This window comes from Ziziphus jujuba, chromosome 4, assembly GCF_031755915.1.
Source record: "Ziziphus jujuba cultivar Dongzao chromosome 4, ASM3175591v1".
Taxonomy (NCBI): Eukaryota; Viridiplantae; Streptophyta; class Magnoliopsida; order Rosales; family Rhamnaceae; genus Ziziphus; species Ziziphus jujuba.
Window position 1 is genome coordinate 20,615,712 of NC_083382.1, and position 25,304 is coordinate 20,641,015.

The window sequence follows — 25,304 nt, forward strand, 5'->3', positions numbered from 1 at the left end:
TAAATGATTGGTTAGACTATATTAAAGTATTTATGCTATTTATGAGCCTAATTTTCAAAGCAAAGTGTATTTTGAAATTTTAAAATATAAAAGGTTTAATTTTTTATTTAACTTACTTTTTATAATTGCCCTTTAATTTTTATTTTTCAATAAACAATTATGATTGGTATTTTATTTTATTATTATTATTTTTTACTCCTCCCTATATCAAAGTAGTATTTAAAAAAAAAATTTGAGTTATGAAATATAATTAATAAATTTGATTGTAATTGTGAGAATTGTACAGCAATAAATAAATTTTATTAAAAGTTTTATATAAATAGTAGGTTTAACTTTCTATATGTGGAAAGATAAATTCCACTTTTTGTTTTAATTTTTTAATTTAAAGAGTTCATTAAAATTATAAAAAATAAATATATCTATTTGAAATAACAAAAGGAAAGACTTTGAAAAAGCTTATTGAATATGCTCCTATACAATTAATCAATTATAGTACGTTTAAGTTCCTTTCTTTTTTTTTTTTTTTTTTTGTTACAATTTTAGAGTGCTCAGGAGGAGATGTTGTCTGCAATGATGCTCAAACTTTTTAGTTTCATTCTACTCCGTTCTTCTAAATATTATATATATAAAGCTCACAAGTTGTGCTTAATCAGGCAAAGGAGAAAATGGGAACTCGAATACAAAATTATTATTATTCTTATTATTAAAAAAAAAAAGAAAATCTTAAACATCGAGGATTCTTTACACTTTTTTTTTTTTTTTCAATTTTGTTATGTGTCAGCATAAACATAAAAAACGAATAACAGAATCATTTTCCTTTCACCTGTTTCTTAATTTCTCTTTCTTGAATAATCTGAACTTTTTGGTCTTAGCTAAACAAACTCCTGTATCTTATCCTGAAGCACCAAATGCTGCCTGATCCCCCTTTAAAGGAGGAGGGTTTAGGATCAGACAGCCACAAATTTCTACAACTTTAAGGTTTCTTCCACCATTTATCCCAAAATAATCCTCATAACATCTAATTTAAATTCTCTAGGTGCCGCCTCTTACCCTTGTACCACTTCTCTGTGATCTGAAAGCCAGAGAAAGAAAATGGAGAAACCTTGTTTGCACATTGCAATGTACCCATGGTTTGCTCTTGGCCACCTTACCCCATTCCTACATGTCTCCAACAAACTAGCCAAACTAGGTCACAGAATCTCCTTCTTCATTCCAACAAAAACACAACCCAAATTACAGTCTTTCAATGGCTTCCCTGATCTCATCAGCTTCGTCCCCATCACAGTCCCACACGTCGATGGCCTACCTCCGGGAGCCGAAACCACTTTGGATGTCCCTTTCCCCTTACACCCTCTTATCATGACCGCCATGGATCGCACTGAACCCGACATCGAACGCCATCTTCGTGATCTTAAACCCGATATCGTCTTCTTCGATTTTACCTATTGGATTCCCAAGCTGACTCGAAGTTTAGGCATTAAATCATTGCACTATTGCATAATCAGTCCAGTAACCATAGGTTATACTTTATCTCCAAGCAGGCAGTTCAGTGGAGAAAAAGTAAGCGAGGCTGATCTCATGGTTCCTCCACCGGGATACCCTGATTCATCTATCAAGCTTCGTCTCCATGAAGCTCGAGCATTCGCGGCGAAAAGGGATTCAACTTTTGGCAGCGGCTTGGGTTTCTATGAACGCCAATATATCAGCCTGCGTGATGCTGATGCTCTAGGATACAGGACATGTAGAGAGATTGAAGGACAGTACATAGACTATCTAGAAAGAGAGTTCAAGAAGCCTGTTCTTCTTTCGGGACCGGCCATTCCCGAACCACCAACCTCCGCTTTGGAAGAGCGGTGGGCTGAATGGCTAGGCGGGTTCAAGACTGGCTCCGTGGTTTACTGTGCCTTTGGAAGCGAATGCACATTAAAGAAGGAACAATTCCAAGAACTGGTTTTGGGTTTCGAGCTTTCGGGCTTGCCATTTTTGGCCGCGCTTAAACCGCCTTTCGGTTGCCAGTCGATCGAAGAAGGATTGCCTGATGGGTTTGAAGAGAGGGTTAAGGAAAGAGGTGTTGTTCATGGTGGATGGGTACAGCAACAACTCATCTTGGAGCATCCATCAGTCGGATGCTTCATTACGCATTGCGGGTCGGGTTCATTATCGGAGGCATTGGTGAATAAATGTCAACTGGTTCTGCTCCCACATGTGGGTGATCAAATCTTTAACGCAAGGATGATGGCCAACAATTTGAAAGTTGGAGTTGAAGTGGAAAAAGGTGAGGAAGATGGGTTGTTCACGAGAGATGGGGTGTGCAAGGCGCTGAAGTCAGTGATGGATGAGAACAGTGAGGTTGGAAAAGAGGTGCTAGATAATCATGAAAAGATAAGACAGTTATTGCTACAGAAAGATCTGGAACCATCTTATATTGACAATTTCACTAAGATGCTTCAATCATTAAAGGGCTAAACTGAAAGTGAGGAATCAATTGAAAGTTTTTCCAGTGCTGCAATAAGCCCCATTTGGATTCAGTAGGCATGTCTCTTGATAAGGCCGTAAGAGGGGTCTACGCCCTTTTTTTTTTTTTTTTTTTTTTTTCTCCCTCTCTCTCTCTCTCTCTCTCTCTCTCTCTCTCTCTCTCTCTCTCTCTTAAGTTTGCAGTGATGCTCTCCTTCTTCTAGGTTTGTTTTGTTGTATGTAATTTTTTTTTTTAAATTTTAATTTTATATGTTTTTAATTTTTGTTTATGATGATATGTTGTATGTTATCGTTTTGAAACCATATTTCCTTTATCCATTGATTTAATGAGGGTCCATAAAATTTAGCAGAGATGCAACTAAAAAAAAAAAAAAAAAAAAAAATCTTCAGGAGAGCTTACATGAAGGAGAAAAACAATGATTCAACCAAAATAAAAATAAAAAATAACAAAAATAAATAAAAAAAAAAAAAAGAGAGTGAAGATTTTAATTTTCGTTGTTTCTTGTTTAGAAAAAGGTAACTCACAAGAAACCCCTCAAGTTTACCCTCAAGTTTACCTCTAGTTTCAATATGCCCCATAAAATCTAAACTGCAGCAGTGTCCCCTGCAAAATTTGTCAAAATTTATATTTTCTGTGAAAATCCAACATATATATATATATATATATATATATGCCAAATTGCGAATCATGTGATCCCCATCTTGCTTGTCGTTATGGGAGCTACTGTTATATAAATTAATATTTGTGAACTTAGCATAATCAGTTACTCACTTACAGGGTCCATTTATGCCATTAATGAAACTAGTTTATTTTATTATTTTGTAATAGGATCCTTGGTCACATATTTTCAGTAATACTCCGGTTGGCCCATTGGACTGGAGGACCAATTCTATTTATAAATCCAATGATTTACCCATATTTTTCTATTGTTATTATTAAATTATTATTATTTTGGTGTACATTAAAATTAATGGGTAAGTCTGACTTGTAGAAACTATAAAAGGTCTAGGGCAAACAAACAGATATATACTGTATCTTTAGGGATTTCAGAGATTAGTTGAGAGTGGTTTGAGAGTAGTATGTCCATTGACGCTACTTTAGGTTATTTTCTATTTTGCAGGATTAAAGATTCAATTTATTAATTGCTACATTTGAAGGTTAGTAATTTTATATTTTAATGGAATTTATTATATATATTTAAATCCATAAAATCTAACAATTGGTATATGAGCATGGTTAATATGCATAATAAATTCTTTTGAAATTTCTTAGTAAATATTGATATGTTTTATTCGGCCATTGATCTTTGATTGTGTAAATTGATTACATGATGATTATATTTTAATTATTTTCGTCCTTATGAATCTTGCGATTACATGTTTGGCTCTAGAAATCAAATATGTGATATTGATTTAGCTAGACTTTTTCCGAAAAGAAAAAAGTTGATATATATATGTGTGACCTGACTATGATAAATACTCAAGAAAAAAAAATTGTTCGTTGACAAATCTTGATAAATTCCTACTGGGTATTGAGGGATTGTGTTCTGTGTGCGGCATGGAATAATTTTGGAGCCCTAATTATGTACTGAAACACCTAATTTTTCCTCAAAAAAAACAAAAAAAACCCCATTAAAACTCGTGGCTAAATGTGAATCTTGCTTGACTGTTTGATTTTCTGCTTTTTGGAACCAAATTGATTTGGGGAAATAGTTTCCCAAGAAGACAGGAATTCAACGTCGCCGGTATCTCTAGAAACGGATGCCGGAACCGTGAGATTTGGCCGGATGAGGAACTAGGTTTCGCGACCCGTTTGCAGAGAAACCGGGTCAGACCCGATCCGGTTGAAGGAAGAAGAAAAGAGGAACGATAGGTCGTTTTGTGTGGCCTGATGATGTCAGCACGCTGACGTCAACAACCGGTAATTTAAAAAAAAAAAAAACTTGTTTTTCTTGTTTATATTTATTACTCATTTATTTATTTATTTCTTGATTATTTCTTTGTTTATTTCTTTATTTATTTATCTATTGTTCAATATTATTTAAAAAATATATTATTTATTTATTTGTTTATTTATTCCATTTCAATTTTCTTGAATTAAATTAAATATTTATGTTTGATGAATTGGATTGTGTTAGCTTTCTCTAAAAAGGCTTTGTGTATAGTTGGTATAGTAATGTAGGATTTTAGGTACTCACCTATCATGAGATTTATTTTGTCTGCATTATATGTACCAATGTAATGTATGTTGGCATAGTGGATGTGATGTTTTATATTTGCCCTATTTCATGAAATTGCCAATATGTTGTTTTCTCCCACTTGTTAACCAAGGTCTATATAGGTAACTAGAGTACCCTGTCGGTTGTTTTAGTTGCTTTGTATGACGCTTGGAATGACAGTGGAAGTTGATCGAATGCCATGAATCGCAGGTTCTGAGTTACTATGTCGGTGATTCAGTTCAATACATTTGATTGTGGTTATTTGGTTAACTGTCCCTCGCCCACGAAAGAGTATCTTTAGTGTTACAAAGATCCTAGCGATATTGATTTTATGTTTTGTGATGAGAGGCTGGAAAATAGTTATTGTTATATATATATATATATATATATATGAAATACTTTGTTGTATTTATTATTTTTCATAGTTAATAGCACCCTGAATGTTCTGCCTATGACCGCCATGATGAAATTGGATGGGACAAATTATCAGAAGTGGAAGAAGACTTTAGTTATGAATTTGACATTTATGAAATTGGATTTGGCTTTGGAGATAGATTCACAAAAGTTATCAATTGATGAAAGTAGTGCAGTAGTTAGGAAACTTTATGAGGATTGGAGGGATTCTAATAAGTGTTGCATGATGATGATGGAGAATCATATGGATGAATCAATTTATGCAAGTATTCCAAAGGTGGAAACTGCAAAGGAACTTCTTGAGGAGATAGAAAAGAAATTTATCAAGTTTGATATAAATAAGAAGCATCATTATTTGGACATTTTGAATAATACTAAGTATGATGCATTAGATAGGAGAAAGGAAAGATTATTTCAATGGAAGGTGTGGCTACTGCAATAAAGTTGGACACAAGAAGATAGAGTGTTGGAATTTAAAGGGAAAGAAAAAGAAGAAAGATAATATTTTAATGATTGAGACCAATATTATGGATGTGCCTATTAGATACTGGAGCAACAATTCATGTTACTAATTCATTGAAGGGGATGATAAGTCAAAGGGGGCCAACCAATCTTGAATAGTATGTTTATATGGGAGATGGCTCAAGAGTGAAAGCAGATATCATGGGTTTAATCAAGTTGAAGCTTGCTGCTGGATATAATTTAGGATTACAAGAAGTTTCCTATGTACCTTCAATAAGAAGAAACTTGTTATCTATTTCTCTTTTGGATAGTCAAGGTTTTATAACAAAGTTAAGATGTATAAGGATGATAAAGTTGTTGGTTTTGAAACTTTTTGTGGCAATTTCTATAGGTTTGATTTATTTAATAATGGTCTCAATTATTCTATTAATTCTATTGTTGCCCTTATTGCTTCTTCTAAACCTCCAAGAGTTAATGATAATTCCTCAATGTTGTGGCATAAGCATTTGGGACATATTTTTAGGCACAGGATGGAAAAGTTAGTGAATGAAGGAATACTTCCTAATATTGATTTCTTTGATTTGTCGATTTATGTTAAATGTGTGAAAGGGAAGTTAACTTCCAAGATTAGAAAGGATAAGATAATAAGGTGTGGAGATGTTTTGGAGTTAATCCATACTGATATATGTGTACCTTTCACACCAACTGCTTTGGGTGGTTATAGGTATTTTATTACCTTCATTGATGATTTTTCTCGTTATGGACATGTTGAGCTTATCCATGAGAAATCGGATTCTTTGGTTGCCTTTAAAGAGTTTAAGGTAAAGATAGAGCTTTAAAAGAATAAGAAGATAAAGGCTGTGAGGTCTGACAGAGATGGTGAGTTTTATGGCAGATATGATGAAACTGGACGGAACCTATGGCCATTCGCAATTTATTTATGTGAGTGTGGCATTAATGCGCAATATACAATGCCTGGTATGCCTCAACATAATGGCATAGCTGAGAGGAGAAATCGCACATTTTTGGATATGGTGCCATCTATGTTGGCAAATTCTAGCTTGCTAGATTATTTGTAGGGAGAGGTTTTAAGGACGGCGGCTTATATTTTGAATCAAGTACCAAGTAAATCCGTTCCTAAGACTCCTTTTGAGTTATGGTCAGGAAGAAAGCCTAATTTCTACCATTCTCGAGTATGGAGTTGCAAAGCTGAAGTAAGGATTTATAATCCTCAAATTAAGAAGTTGGATCCTAAAACTATCAGTGGATATTTTGTTGGTTATTGTATTGGATCTAAGGGTTTAAGATTCTTTTGTCCATCTCACACCACCAGAATTGTAGAGTCAGATAGGGCTGTTTATTTTGAAAATGATTTTGGATTTGATGATAGTAATGGTACAAAGGAGAAATGCATTCATTCCCAATGTTGTTGTTCCTGATAGAGATGTTATTAATCTAGTAATTGATCAGGATGAACCCATTATTGAAGGGTAGGATATTCCAGCTATTATAGACGCTGATGTGCCTTTGAGGAGGTCACAAAAGATTAGGAGATCAGCTATTCCTGATGATTATGAGATTTACTTATAGGAGCATGATTTTGACATAAGTGATGATTCAGATCTAGTCACTTATGAGGAGGCTATAAGCAGTTTGTACTCTAATTTTTGGTTGGATGCAATGGAAGATGAAATGAAATTCATGGCATCAAATAGAGTTTGAGATTTGGTTGAGTTACTAGAGGGTAGCAAGCCTATAAGGTGTAAATGAGTCTTTAAGACTAAAAGAGACTTTAATGATCAAGTGGAGAGGTATAAGGCTAGACTTGTAGCCAAAGGATTTAGCCAAAATGAAGAAATTGATTATACAGAGACATTCTGTCCTGTATCCACAAAAGGATTCTTTTAGAATCAGTATGACAATTTTGGCTCATTATGACCTAGAGTTGCATCAGATGGATGTTAGAACTATTTTTCTGAATGGTGATTTATATGAAGATGTATCTATGATTCAAACTAGTGGGGCTCCTAGCAAACAAGGAATGATAATTTAGTTTGTAAGCTTAAGAAGTCCATTTATGGTCTTCGGCAGGCTTCGAGGTAATGGTATCTTAAGTTTGATGAGGTTGTCACCAAAAATGGCTTTAAGGAGAATCTTGTTGATAGGTGCATATATATAAAGGTCAGTGGGAGCAATTTTATATTTATGGTATTGTATGTTGATGACATACTTTTTAGCTACCAATAACACTGACCTATTGGGTGAGACAAAGCAGATGTTGTGCAACCATTTTGATATGAAAGATCTTGGTGAAGCTTCTTTTGTTTTGGGAATCAATATTGTTAAAGATAGGACTAATTATGTGTTACAATTGTCTCAAAAAGCCTATATTGATAGAGTCCTTAAGAGATAATTGTTCTCCTGGAAGTGTACCGGTCACGAAGGGTGAAAGGTTTTCTAAGGAACAATGTCCTAAGAATGATAGAGAGAGGATGCTGATGAGAAATGTTTGCTATTCTTCAGCAATGGGTAGTATGATGTATGCTCAAGTTTGTACATGGCCTGATAAAACTTTTGTTGTGGGTGTGCTTGGTAGATTTATGAGCAATCCTCATCCTATTCATTACCAAGTAGTTAAAAAGATCTTTAGGTATCGTCAAGGTACTAAAAATCATATGTTGACGTATCACCGTACCAACTCTCTAGATGTTGTTGGTTATAGTGATGCAGATTATAAAAGCTGTGTGGATGATAAGAAATCTACCACTGGATATATATTTATCATGGCAGGAGGTGCTGTGTCTTAGCGGAGTGTCAAGCAGTCAGTGATAGCATTCTCGACTATGGAGGCAGAGTATGTGGCGTGGTATGAGGCTACTCATGCAGTTTGGCTTCAAAATTTTATTCATGATTTGGGAGTAGTTGACTCCATTGAGAGGCCTATTATGATGTATTGTGACAATACTACAGTAGTGTCTTTCTCCAATAATTTAAAAGGTATCCCTGATACGAGGTACATTGGTGTAAAGTATTTTGTGGTGAAGGAGAAAGTTGAAGAATGCCTTATTACTGTTGTTCACATGCCTACTTATAGCATGATGGCAGATCCACTAACCAAGGCTTACCAGTAGGCATATTTGAGGAGCATGTGTCACGTATGAGATTGTTAGGCAGTTGAGACTGCTGAGGGTCAAAGGCAGTTTATTATGTATCCTGCAGTAATATCCATGTTGAGTATTCTTTATTTCTTTTAATATCTTGATACAATGATATATATATATATATTATATGTGGATCATTATTTATTTATGAGATGATTTATTATACATATTATTGCTCCTTATATTTACGGGCCTATTGAGACTTTTAGTCTATGTATATGTTTATGTTGATCCACAAGTGCCATGGTGAGTCCTTATTACTTAGTTTGAGTGTATTGTTGTATCTTGTTAATATACAATGTGCTTGGATGAAATGTTATTGTGTGTTGGGGGATTACACGTGGTTAGGTAAATCTCTACTACCTAGACTGAGTTTATGGTATGTAAAGTGCTCAGTTGAAATGATATCATGTTTTGGGAGATTTACTGAAAGAATCTTTACTGCCTAGTCTAGTGTATTGTTATACCCTGTCGGCATGCTATATATTTAGATGAAATGATATTATGGTTGGGGAGATTCTGTAGTAAGTAAGTTTGGATTATATATATTATGATGATTATGCAGTCTACGTGGGAGAAAGTTAGATAAATTAATATTTGTGGACTTAGCTTAATCAATTACTCACTTATAGGGCCCATTTATGCCATTAATGGAACTGACTTATTTTATTTTTTTGTAGTAGGGCCCTTGGTCACACAGTCTCTATAATACTTCGGTTGGCCCATTGGATTGGAGAACCAATGAACCAATGACTTACCCATATTTTTCTATTATTAAATTATTATTATTTTGGTGTGCGTTAAAATTAATGGATAAGTTTGACTTGCAAAGACTATAAAAGGTCTAGGGCAAGTAAACAGATATATACTGTATCTTTAGGGCTTTCAAAGATCAGTTGAGAGTAATTTGAGAGTAGTGTGTCTATAGGCGCTACTTTACGTTGTTTTCTATTTTGCAGAATTAAAAATTCAATTTATCAATAGCTGCATTTGGAGGTTAGTAATTTTATGTTTTAATGGAATTTATTATGTATAGTTAGATCCATAAAATCTAATAGCTACGACACCACCTCGAATCTTCTGTGGAGGAATGCCCCAAAGGTTCATCCTTATCAGCAATTAGTAGTGTCTTTTCTAGAATAATTTCATATATAATTATGGCAAAATTGAGTGGCTTTGAAAAAAATTTACCTGTCTTTTCTTGCTTATAATGATACAATCTTTAGAAGTAATAAAAATTGGAGCACACAACATGCTTAGCTATCACCTGAAATGAATTACGATTCTTTGTTTTTTTTTTTTTGGTTCTTTTTTTTTCATCGTTAACTGTGCTTGTTATTTAATGTTAATGCTTGATATTCAATCCAATAAATAATAAAATTTTATTTTATAATCAAAAAAATAAAAAAAGATAATATAAATCATATTAAACATTTGTTGACATCCATTTTAAATGTAAATATATATATATATATATGTACATTGACAAAGAAGTAAGAAGCAAACAAACCAAATTGACACCCTCATATCCTGAAAATGTCTTGTCCCTCCTTAACCACCCTTGGCAATGAATTCAGATTCATCAATAGTGATGACAGTAATTGGGAAACCAATACTGTACTTGTTTCCTTTCTCATCAGTTAACATCACAATGAGCCAAGCCTTTTTATGACTTTGCAAAATGAGAAATTTGACGTTTGACCAAAAAAAGAACATGAGAAATTTGACACAACCCCAATGCAATTTTTTGCTTTCTACGCGCTATCTTAAAGCTCCCCAAAAGGCTTTCTAAATTCAAGTTGAGATTCTTTTGCACAAATGATATCGCAGAATTTTCTACCTGCATCACATGCGCTTTTTTTAAGCGCCCTTGACTTGAGAATTAAGGAGATTGATGTAGAGACTCACGCTTTAGCCTCTTCATGTGAAGGAGGGCTTACTGAAGTCACAGCACCAGAAAGTGACAATAGGCAAATCAGCATAAATGCCAGAGAAAATAAATTGTACCCGTTTGCCCCTTACTATAAATAAAATGACCAGACGTACCTGGTTGCGATAAGATGTAGGAGAGAAGTTTGTTTAGTTTTCTTAATCTCTCTATCATCATGGAAGAAGCAAGAAGCGATCAAGCAATCAAAGCCTATTCCCTAAATCCTAAACAAGCTTATAGAGATGACTTTGATCACTTAATGGCCATGTAACTTTTTCCTTGAGGTTATGACAGAATTTATAAAGAAAATGTGATCTGAATTTTTGACAAACTTAAGGACCGTTTGGTATGCAGCATTAGATTGTATTGGTATAAGCTGTATTGTATTGGATTGTATTAGAATGTATTATATTATACTTATGCTGTGTTTGGTGCTGGATTATATAAAATAATACATTGTTTAGTATGTCTTGATATTGTACTGTCTTATTTTTTATTATTTATTATTTCTTAAAATATTGCAATTAAAAAAAATAAAACATTACAAAAAAATCTTATATTTCTTTTTCCATATTATTTTAGAAAAAATAAAATAAAATTATGAAAAAAAATAAAAAATTACTAAACTGGCAATTAAATAAAAACAAAAGTCTATCCTTTCACGCACACACACACATCACATAAATCACACGGTAGAAAGCACCCATTTTCTCTTTCCTTCTCTCTCTCTCTCTCTCTCTCACACACACACACACACACACACACGGTAGAAAGCATCCATTCACTCTTTCCCTCTCTCACATACATGCACACACACACCCTGCATAATTCATTGATTATTATGTTTTTCTTCCTTTTTTTCCCTCAATTTTCTGATAATTTATTCATTTATGTGGGATGTTATAAACATGCAATGAGTAAAGCAAGAATTGAATGAAGAGAGTGCATGAAAAGAACCACGCATAATGCCAAGCAAGCACAGCCACTTGTTGAAGTGTGACAATTTTGCCATTTGATGGTGCATGTCACCGGCTAGCATGCACACCTTGGTATCAACTCCTTTCTTTTTATGAGTTCATATTTTTTGTATGTTTTTAATTGATGTAAGGTATATTTTGATAATTTTTTGTGCCTAAGTTATGTATGCAAAAGCATAGGCAAAACTATGCACAAAAGAGTAGGAACGTTATGCTTGAAATGCCTATGGTGCTGGATTCATAATTTCCAGCAATATAGGTCCACTGTTTATCTTATATCTCAGGTTGCAAATACAGTTTTGGGCTGAAATTTTGAGAGATGTCCACAGACATATATGGAAGACTATGGTTCAAATTTCAGGTCAAAATGACATGGGAAAGTCCATTTTCTATTCCAAACAGATTGTTGTATCTGATGGGCCAAGTATGCAGAGTATGTGTCAGTTTTGGAGCTGTTTGGCTCATGATCCGGTTCCAGAACTTTCCTAGCTCTTGGAAAAATATTTATTGATGACCAAGGATGCTTCAAACCAAGTTTCATAAGCATATGCAAAAGGGAACTAAGTAGGTGAAGCTAGTTTGGTTGTTTACCCAAACTAGTTAAACAATAAGAACTTAGTTCAAACCATATGCCACTTTTTACTATATTTGGAATAGACATGTTGCAGCTGGTTTTTACCTCTTTTGTGTATGAAAAGTTAGGTGTTGACCATTTTACTTTTAAATTTCAAATACTTTACTCATTTTGTAAGCTCACATGCTTGGCATGTGTGAACTAGTTGTAATTTTAAGCTTATATTGTTAAATGAATGAGATGGCTGCACATCTAAGCCTCATTTTTCAAAAACCAACGTGGTCCCCTTCTTCTCATCTCTTCTTCAACATCTTAAAACACTCTAGGAACCCTTAAAAACCAGAAAACACCATAACCAAAACCTAAAAACACAACTCACACACAACCATTCCCAAGAGCATCACCAAAAGCTTGCTTATTGCTAACACTTCAAGCTAGCTTGATCTTGATCATAACCTTCTCACCCCAACAAAGTGGTATCAGAGCCAGGTTCATTTTTGTGAGATTTGTGAGGTTTTTGGGCTGGTTCGTTCCTTGAGTGTGAAGAGATACTTGAAAGCACAAATATATTTTCATATTCCTTCATACCCAAAAGCAACATTCACCTGGCTTCTTCAAGTTTTTCAACTCCTTCTCCTCCTATCTTCAATGGGGAGAACTACAACATTTGGAGTATCAAGGTGCAAGCCTACTTGAAGGCTTATGGTTTTTGGGAGGTCAGCATAAATCCCCAAGAACCCAAGCCTTTGAGACAAGGGGCAACGGTCAACCAAATCAAGCACCATGAGGAGGAATTGGCTAAAGGTTTCAAGGCTCTCACCGCCATTCATTCTTGTATTAGTGATACCATTTTCATAAGGATAATGGCATGTGAGAGTGCCAAAGAAGTTTGGGACAAACTTCAAGATGAGTTCCAAGGGAGTGCAAGGACAAGGCAAATGCAAATCCTTAACCTAAGGAGGGAGTTTGAGACTATCAAGGTGAAAGACAAAGAAACGGTTAAGGAGTTTACCATAAGGCTTCTTAATGTGGTGTATCAAATTAGGGCGTTAGGTGAAAGATTAAGTGACCAAAGGATTGTGGAGAAGGTGTTGGTCTCCTTGCCCGAGAGGTTTGAAGCTAAGATATCTTCATTGGAGGAGTAGGAATCTAAATGAAATTTCCTTGATCGAGTTGGTGAATGCCTTGCAAGCTACAGAGCAAAGGAGGAGGATTAGACATGAAGAATCAATGGAGGCTACATTTGTGTCTAAACAACATCAAAAGACACAAAATCAAAAGAAGAACAAGTTTAAGGTCATAAAGGAGAAAGGTGAAACTAGCAAACCCGAGAGGAAGTCCTATGAACCTTGTCACTATTGCAAAAAGAAAGGTCATCATCCAAGAAGGTGTTGGTGGATGTCGGATGCATTTTGCCATAAATGACAACAAAAGGATCATGTGGAGAGAGTATGCAAGGCTAACAAGAAAGATAAGCAACAAGCAAATGTTGCTAAAGATAATGCAAGAGATAGTGAATTCGAAGAGTTGTTTGTTGCTGCTTGTTTTAGTAGCATCAAGAATGATGAAGGATGTATCATTGATAGTGGAGCAACACACCATATGTCTCACAAGAATGAGTGGTTTGATGGAAGTGAAAGGCAAAGGAGATGTGGTTATACACACCACCAAAGGTATCAAAACTATCCATGATGTTCTCTATGTACCTTCTTTATGTGAGAACTTACTTAGTGTAGGTCAAATGCTTGAGAACAAATATACATTACACTTCTCAAACATGACATGCACTATAGTTGATCCTGGAAATGAATTAATGTGTGTTGGAATGAAGAACAAGAATTTTAGGTTGAATATGGATGAAAATGGTGCATCGGTTGCATTGAACACCAAAGTTGAGAACACCTCTCAAATTTGGCATAAAAGAATAGGCCATGCTAGCTTTAACTCATTGGTAGGTACACATGAACTTGTTAGAGACATGCCATTGGTGGAGACGCAAGAACATGTGTGTGAAGTATGTCAAAAAGGAAAGCATACTAGGCTAGCATTTCAATCTTATTCTTGGAGATCAAAGGAGAAGCTAGGACTTATACATTCGGATATTTGTGGTCCTATGAGTGTTCCATCCTTAAATGGTAGCAAGTATTTCATAACTTTCATTGATGATTACTCAAGAATGTGTTGGATGTATTTCCTTGAAAGAAAATCATAAGCTTTGGAGAAGTTTGTAGAATTTATGAAGTTAGTGCAAAATCAATCCGGTTGCACTATAAAGGTGTTAAGGATGGACAATGGTGGGGAATACACAAGTGAGGCTTTCAAACAACTTTGTAAGGATCATGATATAGTTCATCAATTCACTACACCATACACACCACAACAAAATGGTGTATGTGAAAGGAAGAACTATACCATTATGGAGATGGTTAGATGTTTGTTGTTTGAAAGTGGCTTGCCAAAGAAGTTTTGGGCCGAAGGAGTTAATACATCCATCTACATCCAAAATAGGCTTTACTCCAAGTCTTTGAGGAGTAAAACCCCATTTGAGCTTTGGTTTGGATATAAGCCTTCTCTTGATCATCTAAGGGTATTTGGAAGCATTTGTTACATCCTAGTACCACAAGAGAAGAGAGGAAAGCTTGATAAAAGGTCACAAGTTGGTGTCTTGGTTGGCTATAATGATGTGACCAAGGGATATAGGGTGTATAACTTGGAAACCAAGAAACTTGTGATAAGTAGAGATGTGAAAGTTGATGAGGAAGCTAAATGGGTTTGTAGTAAAGAGGAGTTGGCTAGTATGGATGAAGACAATCGGCTTGAAGCTCATGATAATGATGAGGAACAAGGAAATGATGAAGGTGCTGCCCATGATGATGAATATGATGAGAATGAGCTAAAAATCTCCATAGGGGCTGATTTGGAGATTGGTGATGGTGTGAGAGGCACAAGACCTCTTAATGAGATTTATGAAAGGTGTAATGTGGCATTGAGTGATCCAATCAATGTCCATGAGGCTATGGCAAGAAAAGAGTGGAGACAAGCCATGCAAGATGAAATCGATGTGATAAACAAGAATGACACTTGGAGCTTGGTAACAAAACCGAAGGGAAAGAATGCTATTGGGGTGAAGTGGATCTTTAGGACCAAGTACAATCCGGATGGGTTCATAAATAAGCACAAGGCAAGGCTTGTTGTCAAAGGATATGCACAACAAGCCGGTGTGGATTATGGAGAGACTTTTGCACCGGTTGTAAGGATGGAAACCATAAGACTTCTCCTTGCAATTTCGGCACAAAAGTCTTGGAAAGTATATCACCTTGATGTGAAGTCAGCCTTCTTGAATGGATTATTGAAGGAGGAGGTCTATGTTATGCAACCCGAAGGTTTTGTAAAGAAAGAAAGTGAAGAGAAGGTATACAAGCTACACAAGGTCTTGTATGGCCTTAAACAAGCTCCTAGGGCATTGTATGCCAAGATAGATGGTTTTTTGACAAAGTATGGATTTAAGAGGAGTCCTAATGAGCCTAAATTGTATATTAGGACTCATGGTTGCATGGTGTTGGTGTCTCTTTATGTTGATGACCTCCTAGTGACCGGTGGTAATGAGAAAGAAGTGAGCAATTTTAAAAGTGAGCTAGAATTGAACTTTGAGATGTCGAGCCTTGGAGAGATGAAATACTTTCTTAGAATTGAAGTTGTCCAATCATTCAAGGGAATCTTCATATCTCAAGAAAGCTATGTGAAGGAGTTTCTCAAGAAGTTTGACATGGAGGATTGTAATAGCGTTGCCACACCTATGAATGAAGGCACCAAGTTGGTGAAGGATGATGATTCTCCAAAGGTAAATCCTTCCATCTATAGAAGTTTAATTGGAAGCCTTTTATATGTATGCTCTACTAGACCGGATATCATGTTTAGTGTGGCTGTTTTGTCAAGATTTATGCATAGTCCATCACAAAATCATCTTAGTTGTGCAAAAAGAATCCTAAGGTATTTGAAAGGTACTAGTGATTTTGGTGTATGGTACAAGGATGGCATTAATGAAGCTTTTCTTGGTTATAGTGATAGTGATTGGGCTGGTTCTTTGGATGATAGCAAGAGCACATCGGACTACATTTACACTCTTGGAAATGGTCCTTTCTCATGAAATTCCAAGAAGCAACAAACTGTTGCACAAAGCACCGCAGAAGCCGAGCATATTGCTTGCTCAAGTTGTGCTAATCAAGATGTTTGGCTTAGGAAATTATTGGAGGACTTGAGCCTGAAGCAAGAGGAAGCCATGGTAATATTGTGTGACAATACTTCAGCAATAGCAATTGCACAAAATCCAGTCCAACATGAGAGGACCAAGCACATACCGGTCAAGTATCATTCCTTAAGGGAATTTGAAGCAAGTGGTAAAGTGAAGTTGGAGTATGTGACTTCCGAGGAGAACTTGGCGGATATCTTCACCAAGCCATTGGGAAAGAAGAGATTTGAGATATTGAGAGGACTTCTTAATGTCTCATACAAAATTGCCAAGGAGGAGTGTCGAAGTGTGACAATTTTGCCACTTGATGGTGCATGTCACCGGCTAGCATGCACACCTTGGTATCAACTCCTTTCCTTTTATGAGTTTATATTTTTTGTATGTTTTTAATTGATGCAAGGTATATTTTGATAATGTTTTATGCCTAAGTTATGTATGCAAAAGCATAGGAAAAACTATGCACAAAAGAGTAGGAACGTTATGCTTGAAATGCCTATGGTAATGGATTCATAATTTCCAGCAACATAGGTCTACTGTTTATCTTATATCCCAGGTTGCAAATGAATTTTTGGGATGAAATTTTGAGGGATGTCCACAGACATATATGGAAGACTATGGGTCAAATTGTAGGTCAAAATGACATGGGAAAGTCCATTTTCTATTCCAAACAAATTGCTGTATCTGATGGGCCCAGTATGCAGAGTATGGGTCAGTTTTGGAGCTGTTTGGCCCATGATTCGGTTCCAGAACTTTCCTAGCTCTTGGAAAAATATTTATTGATGACCAAGGATGCTTCAAACCAAGTTTCATAAGCATATGCAAAGGGGAACTAAGTAGGTGAAGCTAGTTTGGTTGTTTACCCAAACTAGTTAAACAATAGGAACTTAGTTCAAATCATGTTCCACTTTTTACTATATTTGGAATAGACATGTTGCAGCTGGTTTTTACCTCTTTTGTGTATAAAAAGTTAGGTGTTGACCGTTTTACTTTTTAAATTTCAAATACTTTACTAATTTTGTAAGCTCACATGCTTGGCATGTGTGAACTAGTTGTAATTTCAAGCTTATATTGTTAAATGAATGAGATGGCTATACATCTAAGCCTCATTTTTCAAAAACTAACGTGGTCCCCTTCTTCTCATCTCTTCTTCAACACCTTAGAACACTCTAGGAACCCTAAAAACCAGAACACACCATAACCAAAATCTAAAAACACAACTCACACACAACCATTCCCAAGAGCATCACCAAAAGCTTGCTTATTGCTAACACTTCAAGCTAGCTTGCTCTTGATCATAACCTTCTCACCCCAACACCACTCTCACTCACGGCAAAGCATGGAATTATCATAGGCAATTTATCAAACAGTTGGTATGCAATGTTAAACATTTGCTATTACTCTTACATTACGTGATTTTCTTCTTCCCAATATATACCAAAGACAATAGGAAACAAATCAATACAACTGAAAAAATAAATCACACAGCATAAGGCACGCATTTTTTAGTCCTGTTCTATGGTTATGAAAGGAGAAAAAAGAAAAAAAAAAAAGACCAATAGTGGTTGCAACCCAATCAGCCATGCAAGGAAAATAACAAAGATTAGCAGGGGCCCATGAAGAAAGAAATTAAACGAGAAAACTTGTAATCAACAGATCATGAATATTTTGCTTCTTCATTGTAGTTGACAAATCAAAAGAGAAAAGAAAAATTCAACACGAGTTAGAAAAAAATGATACAAAAACCATCAAAAAAATAGTAGAAGGAAAAAAAAAAAAAAAGAAATCCAAACAGAACAGATTGATTGAAGGAAAAACAAAATGTAGAATACTTACCAGGGACAGAGACCTGTGGGGGAGGAGACGGCAATGAGAAGTAGCTTAGATGGAGAAAAATTTGTGTATTACGTTATATGAGGAAAAAAAAGATGAGATGTGAGGAAAAAAAAAAAGAACAGATTGATTGAAGAGAGAAAAAAAATGGAGATGACTTACCAGAGACAGAGATCAGTGGAGGAGGAGAAGCAGGGAGAAGCAGTGTGATTGAGCGCTATATTAGTTAATTCAAGGAAAAAGATTGGTATTAGGTTATACAAGAAAAAACACGAAAGCGTATTAGATAATACAATATCCTTTCCGTATTTTTTATCACCAAACACCGTATTATACAATATATTACAGCCCAATACACCCTAATGCACCCTATCAAACACACCCTTAAAGTTTAAGGGCGTACCGAAATATAGCCAAACTTTAAGGGAGTTGTAATTTTTTAAAGAAAAATAATAAAACATAAAATTGAAAATAAAGATAAAAGTAAAATGCACGTTAATTTTTATGTTTTAAGAAATATATATTAGACATTTTCCTTTTTTTCTTTTTTTTTGTTTTTTTTTTTCGGATTCTTTTTTTCGTCCAAAGAAAAAAAATTACCATAACTGCATTTGAATTAGACCTGGCAATTTGGATCATGACACGGCGACACGACTCGAAAACGACACGGAATAAATGGGTTTGGGTTTATTATAAATGGGTTCGGGTCATAATCGGGTCAACCCGTTTAACACGATTATTAATCGTGTCATTTTCGGGTTGACCTGTTTAACTCGAAATTGACCCGTTACGACCCATTTATTAAACGTGTCAGTTTCAACCCGACATGATTATATATCTATTACAACCCATTTAAATTTAATTTTAAATTAATATTTTATCACTAATATAATATTTAATAACTAAAAAACATTATAAATTAAAAATTTTATAAAAATAATTTTCTATTACTAATTTTTTAAAAACAAAAAATATATCTTTAATAAAACAAAAACATAAAAATAAAAAAAAAATAAAAAAAAATTTCGGGTTAATAGGTTAATTTTCGGGTTAACGGGTTAATAGGTTAGTTTTCGGGTTAATAGGTCAATTTCAGGTTAACGGGTTAATAGGTTAACACGACCCGTTAAAATAATCGTGTTAAACGGGTCGTGTTGTGTTGACCTGTTTATAAACAGGTCGGGTTAGTGTTTTAGGTACCTGACACGATTAATAAATGGGTCGTGTTCGGGTTAGGTATTTTTGACACGATTATTAAACGGGTTGATACGAACACGACCCACCAACCCGAATTGCCAGGTATAATTTGAATATAATTTGGGAATTCACACACTGGGGCACTTCTTCAACCAATCAGTGGAAATCTAGGATGGTTATCATCATTATGCGAGTACCGGTTCCACTAGCATTTAGTCATTATTCCGGTGGTCAAAATACTAGACACGCTGCCAATATACAAATTTGATGAAAATGGTTTAATTCCAGTTGAATCAGTGCTAATAATTTCTAGTGAAACAATAAATATGACAATTACTAATTGACGATATTTAATTATATATTAATTTTTTATTTTAAAAAGTAAAATTTTTAAATAATCATTTAAATTGATTAATGATTTATGAATTTTATTAGTGATGATTATTATTGGTGATAAATAATATTCTAAAATAAAAAAAATAAGAATCTAAAATATTGTGCCTCTTAAATCATTTCAAAATAATTAATTAAAGATTTTAGCCAAAAGAAAAAGAAAAAGAAAAAGAAGGTAATTATAGAATTCTAGCTCAATACAATTGAAAATGAAAAATTATATAATAAAATGATAAAATCTCTAAAACTTAATCCTTGCTGATGACATTTGGAAAATATTCGAGAACCCAAAAATTTAAAATCTTCAGCTTTTTCCGTTGAAAATAGGGTGGCAGTGGCTCTACCTTCATCGTGTAGCGCTTCTAAAATTTAGGATCATGCTAACTTAGAAGCGCAACTTATTTGGATTTAAAAATTGCGAAGCACACTCTGACTCTTTACAAGCAGTCCAGATGATTAATAATAATGAGGAAAGCTTCGTAATTAATGGTGATATGGTTGAACGTGTCAAATCCAAAGTTAACTGGTTTGATTCATTGTCTGTTTGATTCCAACCTAGATCTACTTTTGTAATAGCTCATTCTCTTGCAAAGTTTGCTCCTTATTGTAATGGGGTTAAAGTTTGGTTGGAAAGGAGTCCCAAGTGGCTTACTAATGTTATTGAAGGATATTTCTCCTTCTGCTTGATAGATGAAATTTCTCTATTTGTTAAAAAAAAAAAAAAAAAAATTTGAACATGAATATCATATGTTATTAGAGCATCTTTCTATGAGAAAAAAGAAAAAAAAAATTATGACTCTGGTTAAAATAATGTTTTAAAAGTCAACATCTAAATAGAAGCTCTATGTCACAAGGGCAATATAACACTGGTGATCCTACGTATCTTCTGGTCCAATTTCTAAATATTCGAGCAGAAACTGGACCGGTTTCTTTGTAATTATCCACTCAACTCTCATACGAACAGGAAGATAATAAGACATTACGCAGCTCCTGTTAATAATTTGCTACCTGAATTATATTAAAATTTCTGAGCCTATAAGATTAGGATTAGCTGAATTTTTGAAAAAAATAAAAACAAATGAAAGGAAACTATTTATTTCCATATCTCAAAATCCGGGTTGAATTTGTAACTAAAACTGGCCATGACAGCAGATAATCAGGCATTCAAAATCAAAAACAAGGTAATGAAGGATAATGGAGATTAGTTAGTTCTTAATGTAAAATTATGGGGGTATGCTTGTTTTCCGCCACAATCAAGTGGATTTTGCTTTTCCAGCTTCAGGGCCATGATTCGGCAGGAAATGGAAAATACCAGCAAGCCCTCGTCCTTTGGCAAGTTGTTCTAGCTCTTCAAGTTTATGTTCGAGAAGCTCGAGCTCTCTCGCTAAATCTTCATCTCTTTGCTTCATTGCCTAAAACCATTTAACAAGAACCATGGAAACAAGCATCATAAGATGGAATCTACAATTTCATGTCATTATGTGAAGTGCGTAAATTCAAATCAGCAAGCATACATTTATATTTTATACCATCAGCAATAACCAATCTAAATCTTTGTACTTGTCAACAATTTATTACAGAATATTCACATCCCTTCTAGTTAATAAGTATTGAAGCCAATGAAGAGCACCATCATTTCAGTTCATTTCACACATCTTAACTAAAGAGCTTGATACGTAGCTTAACGTTTATTTATATGTTCCAGCAATCAGCCCTTACTCCATACATCCATCAAATGGTTTAAATTTTTTTAAATCAGCAATTGCTTTAAAAAACATTCTTGCAATCATAGAATATTAGAATGTGTGTACTGTAGGTGAATGAAAAAGTGGATATATTCTTGTGCTTCCATTACAATATATTGTCACAATTTTAAATCAGCCAAAATTTTGTGCAACATGATGATTTGGTGGGTTAGTTAAAATGGGAATAAATGCTATTTTATGACAATACTCTCAGACTGGGAGTGAAATGGTAACATATTACCAAATAGAATTTTATAACTCTCATTAAATTCCCCTTAATGGAAATACACTAGTCCTATGAAAATGAACAGGTCCAAAAGAATGAATTCCATATGAAGAGAACCTAAAAAGGAATAACAAAAATAAATCATACAATAGTGGCTGCATACATCCTTTGACAGAACAGTATATAAATACCTCTAATTCCTGTCTGCGCTGATCCTCCTTTCTTGCTTCTGATCTTGAACTTCTTTGCACCTCAAAAATAATTGCAGCACCAGCAACCTTAAGAGGAATAATGGGGAAGATACAACCAAAAAACACAGGTGAAGAAATGATAGCTGTTGCAGTCAGACAGATGAGAAAAAGAAGGAAAGTAGAACTACATTGTAAAAAGGTCAAAAATCAAGATGAACATTCAGAAATACAATACCATAATTAAATATAATCTAAACAACATGAAATCACATGAACTATTATTTCTTTCTCAATATGCGTAAACAATATAGTTGTCCTTCAATTTCAGACGATATTTTTGGACACATTACAAAGGTGGGAATTTGCATTACCGTGAATACAAAAAGTTCACCCAAAAGATCTGCAGCAGCTTGCACAGCTTTCTCCTCATTTAGAGGGCGTATTGCAACATCTGTTGCATGACCATAGATCCGTCTTTGCATTTGAGTTGTAAATCGATGATTTACCTGATTTAGAATCAACAAGCAATCCAATGTGATATTACTGGATAATTAATCAAACCAAAAATGGCAATTTTAAGTAAAATTAACAAACAGCTGATACTGATCAAGCAAGTTGAATGTTTCTATATTTTTATTATTCTTTTAAAAGCATATATTCTGTTTGAAGCCATCTTGCTCGAGAATTTTAAGTTTATTGCTTGTTTTAGAGAGGAGGCAGGCTAAGCTGGATTTGACATAAAAGAACTGTTTCCATGTCAACCAGTCTGACTCATTTTCTCTCAAACTTCATCTACCAGAATATTTAAGAATTACTGGAGATAACTACAAGGGAGCCAAAGTGGAAACACACTTGTAGAATTAACAAAGCTATATGTATTGTAGAATTAACAATCATTTTAAAGTCCAGACCTAAAGTGGAAACATACTGAACTATGGAAGAACAGCTTCAAGAATATAACATCTAGACAACCTGAAACGAACTTTAGCTACAGATTATATATGCATATAGAACTCATTACTGACAACAAAGGCAAACATAACAAATTTTTTTTTTCCAAATAAAAGGCACAAGTAACATGTTCCTATCTGTTAAACTCCATGGGGAAACTACCCAAAGTTCAGAATTACTAGATTTGAATGGGACCAGAGAGGAAGCACCCGTGAGAGATAAAGGTTAAGTAAATTAGCAACAAACAACAAGAATTTTTAATGATGGCTGTAGATTGCTAGATGCGTATGAAAACTCAGAAAAATTGCTTAAACTGAATACAATCTTACAAAATCTAGTGAATTTTCCTCCAAGATGAAAAACAAAGTTCAATACGTCCGGATACTCATTTTGCGGTTAGCAATTGAACCTCTCTCTGTTGTGAAAAACAGAGGAGTGGTGGTATCTGGAAATTCATTCCAGAGGAATATTTAATCAATAGTAACTAGTTATTCAGAATTAAGCATGCATGTCCGTCCACTAGCAAAGCTTCACTCTTAAATAGTTGATGCTCAGCGTCCAGTGAATTTCATGGTTCCTGTTTATCAAGTTTTGCAACCTTTTCCAACTTCACTAAATGAAAGCATATGACACATGAAATAGCTGCTAAATTTATCCTATGACGATCCCAGTTTCCATTTTGTCAGAAGAAGATTGAGAAACATTATTATTATAAGGTAGATTTTATTCAAAATGCAGAGAAATGAATCTATGATCAGTTAGGGATCCAACAAAATTGATTCATATCTAACACCTACAAAGACGAAGATACTATCAACGAAAGGAAAAAAAGGCTCCAACAGATCCGAGTTCGTTTCCTAATCCACAATTTCAAATATAAAATAAAGTGCCCAATTAACATTCAGACTTTGCACAAAAATTTGAAAATTTTATGACAAGTATAACATGACAAAAATTATAAGCCCCAATTTAGCAAACGAAAGGAAAACCCAAATGTCAACCATCAGGCATACACAAAAGAAACCCAGATATTAAAATTATAAAAACCCAACTAAAAATTAAGAAAAAAAATTATTAAAACAACATGAAGTATATAGAGAGAACCTGGGCAACGTTGATGATGAACTGCCTGAACTTGGGATGCAAGCCAGCCTCCTTCTTCAGCCGATTGGCAACGCGTTTGCAGACAGTTTTAAGGAGGAGGGTCCCTAACTTTACCACTGGTAGAACGACCATAACCAATGCGCTTCTTCTTGCTGGAATCAGAGATTTGTGTACTGTGTTTAGGGGCTACGGGACTGTGCAATTAGATTGGAGGTCTTGGAATTGAACGAACTGTTTCCATATTGGAATTAAGGAGAAGCGAGCAACAGCATTTTCAACTGTTGCGGTGAAAGGCAAGCCATAGGAGTAATGTCCTCGTTGCGACTGGCTTTCGATTCCCGGTTTAGGACAAGGTTGCTTACCTTGCGCTTAAAGAAAAAGTGGGGAACCAGATACTTCTTATTCTTGCGCTTAAGTGAAAGAAAGAATAAGGAAAATTGCAGTAAACAAATTGGTCAATGCTCTAGTACTATCGTGTTCAATAATTGACCTTTTTTGTTTTATTTATTTATTTATTTTTAAAACGACACATCATTTTTAATTGTTTACGACAATTTCCCTTCGCAAACCTAACGTCGGATGAGTGCCGGTGCGTGAAACATAGCTCAGCAAACCTCATAGTTTGACCCATTAAGTGATTGTTAGAAACCACTTATTAGGGAATGAATTTAATTACATTTTGAAAGGTTTTTATGGAATTAAAAATTATGGGTTATTTAAATTTTTAGCGACACTATATATATAAGTTAAGAATAATAAATATATATTTTTAAAAACTTTAAAGTATAAAAAAAAATAAAATGAGATGTTCAAATTTTTTTGAAGTCTAAAAAAAATATGAGATGTTCAAATTTTTTAAAATTCTTTAGAAGCTGGTAATATGGATGACAATTTAGATCATGGTACAGTAACATGATTAAAAAATAATATATGATTTGAAGATTTTGGTTTATTATAAATAAGTTTGGATCAAATTTTAATCAATTCGTTTAACATAATTATTAAAAGTGTCAATTTCGAATTGATTTGCTTAATTCTTAATTGACTAATTTGATTAAATGTGTCAATTAATGTGTCAATTTTGGGTTGACCTGTTTAATCTGAAATTGATTCAAATTGACCCGTTTAACTAAGTATATCAATAAACGTGTCAATCCAATTCTACACTATTATAATCTATTTAAATTATAACTTTAATATATTAAA

The 25,304-nt window shown here is 34.4% G+C and overlaps 2 protein-coding genes across 2 annotated transcripts; one reads left to right on the forward strand and one right to left on the reverse strand.

Annotated features, from left to right (window-relative positions):
• The first annotated feature begins 698 nt into the window (after positions 1-698).
• On the forward strand, positions 699-2,737 carry LOC107410158 (cyanidin 3-O-galactoside 2''-O-xylosyltransferase FGGT1). Its single transcript, XM_016017564.4, has one exon. It carries the CDS (start codon positions 1,093-1,095, stop codon positions 2,464-2,466), a length of 1,374 nt encoding a protein of 457 aa, XP_015873050.2. The 5' UTR covers positions 699-1,092; the 3' UTR covers positions 2,467-2,737.
• Positions 2,738-20,952: 18,215 nt separating this feature from the next.
• On the reverse strand, positions 20,953-24,534 carry LOC107409106 (OPA3-like protein). The gene is made up of 4 exons (XM_048471103.2): positions 24,099-24,534; positions 22,415-22,549; positions 22,044-22,130; positions 20,953-21,293 (listed from the first exon to the last, which is right to left on the reverse strand). The coding sequence occupies exons 1-4, from the start codon at positions 24,228-24,230 to the stop codon at positions 21,135-21,137; spliced, it is 513 nt and encodes a 170-aa protein (XP_048327060.2). The 5' UTR covers positions 24,231-24,534; the 3' UTR covers positions 20,953-21,134.
• Between the last annotated feature and the right edge of the window lie 770 nt (positions 24,535-25,304).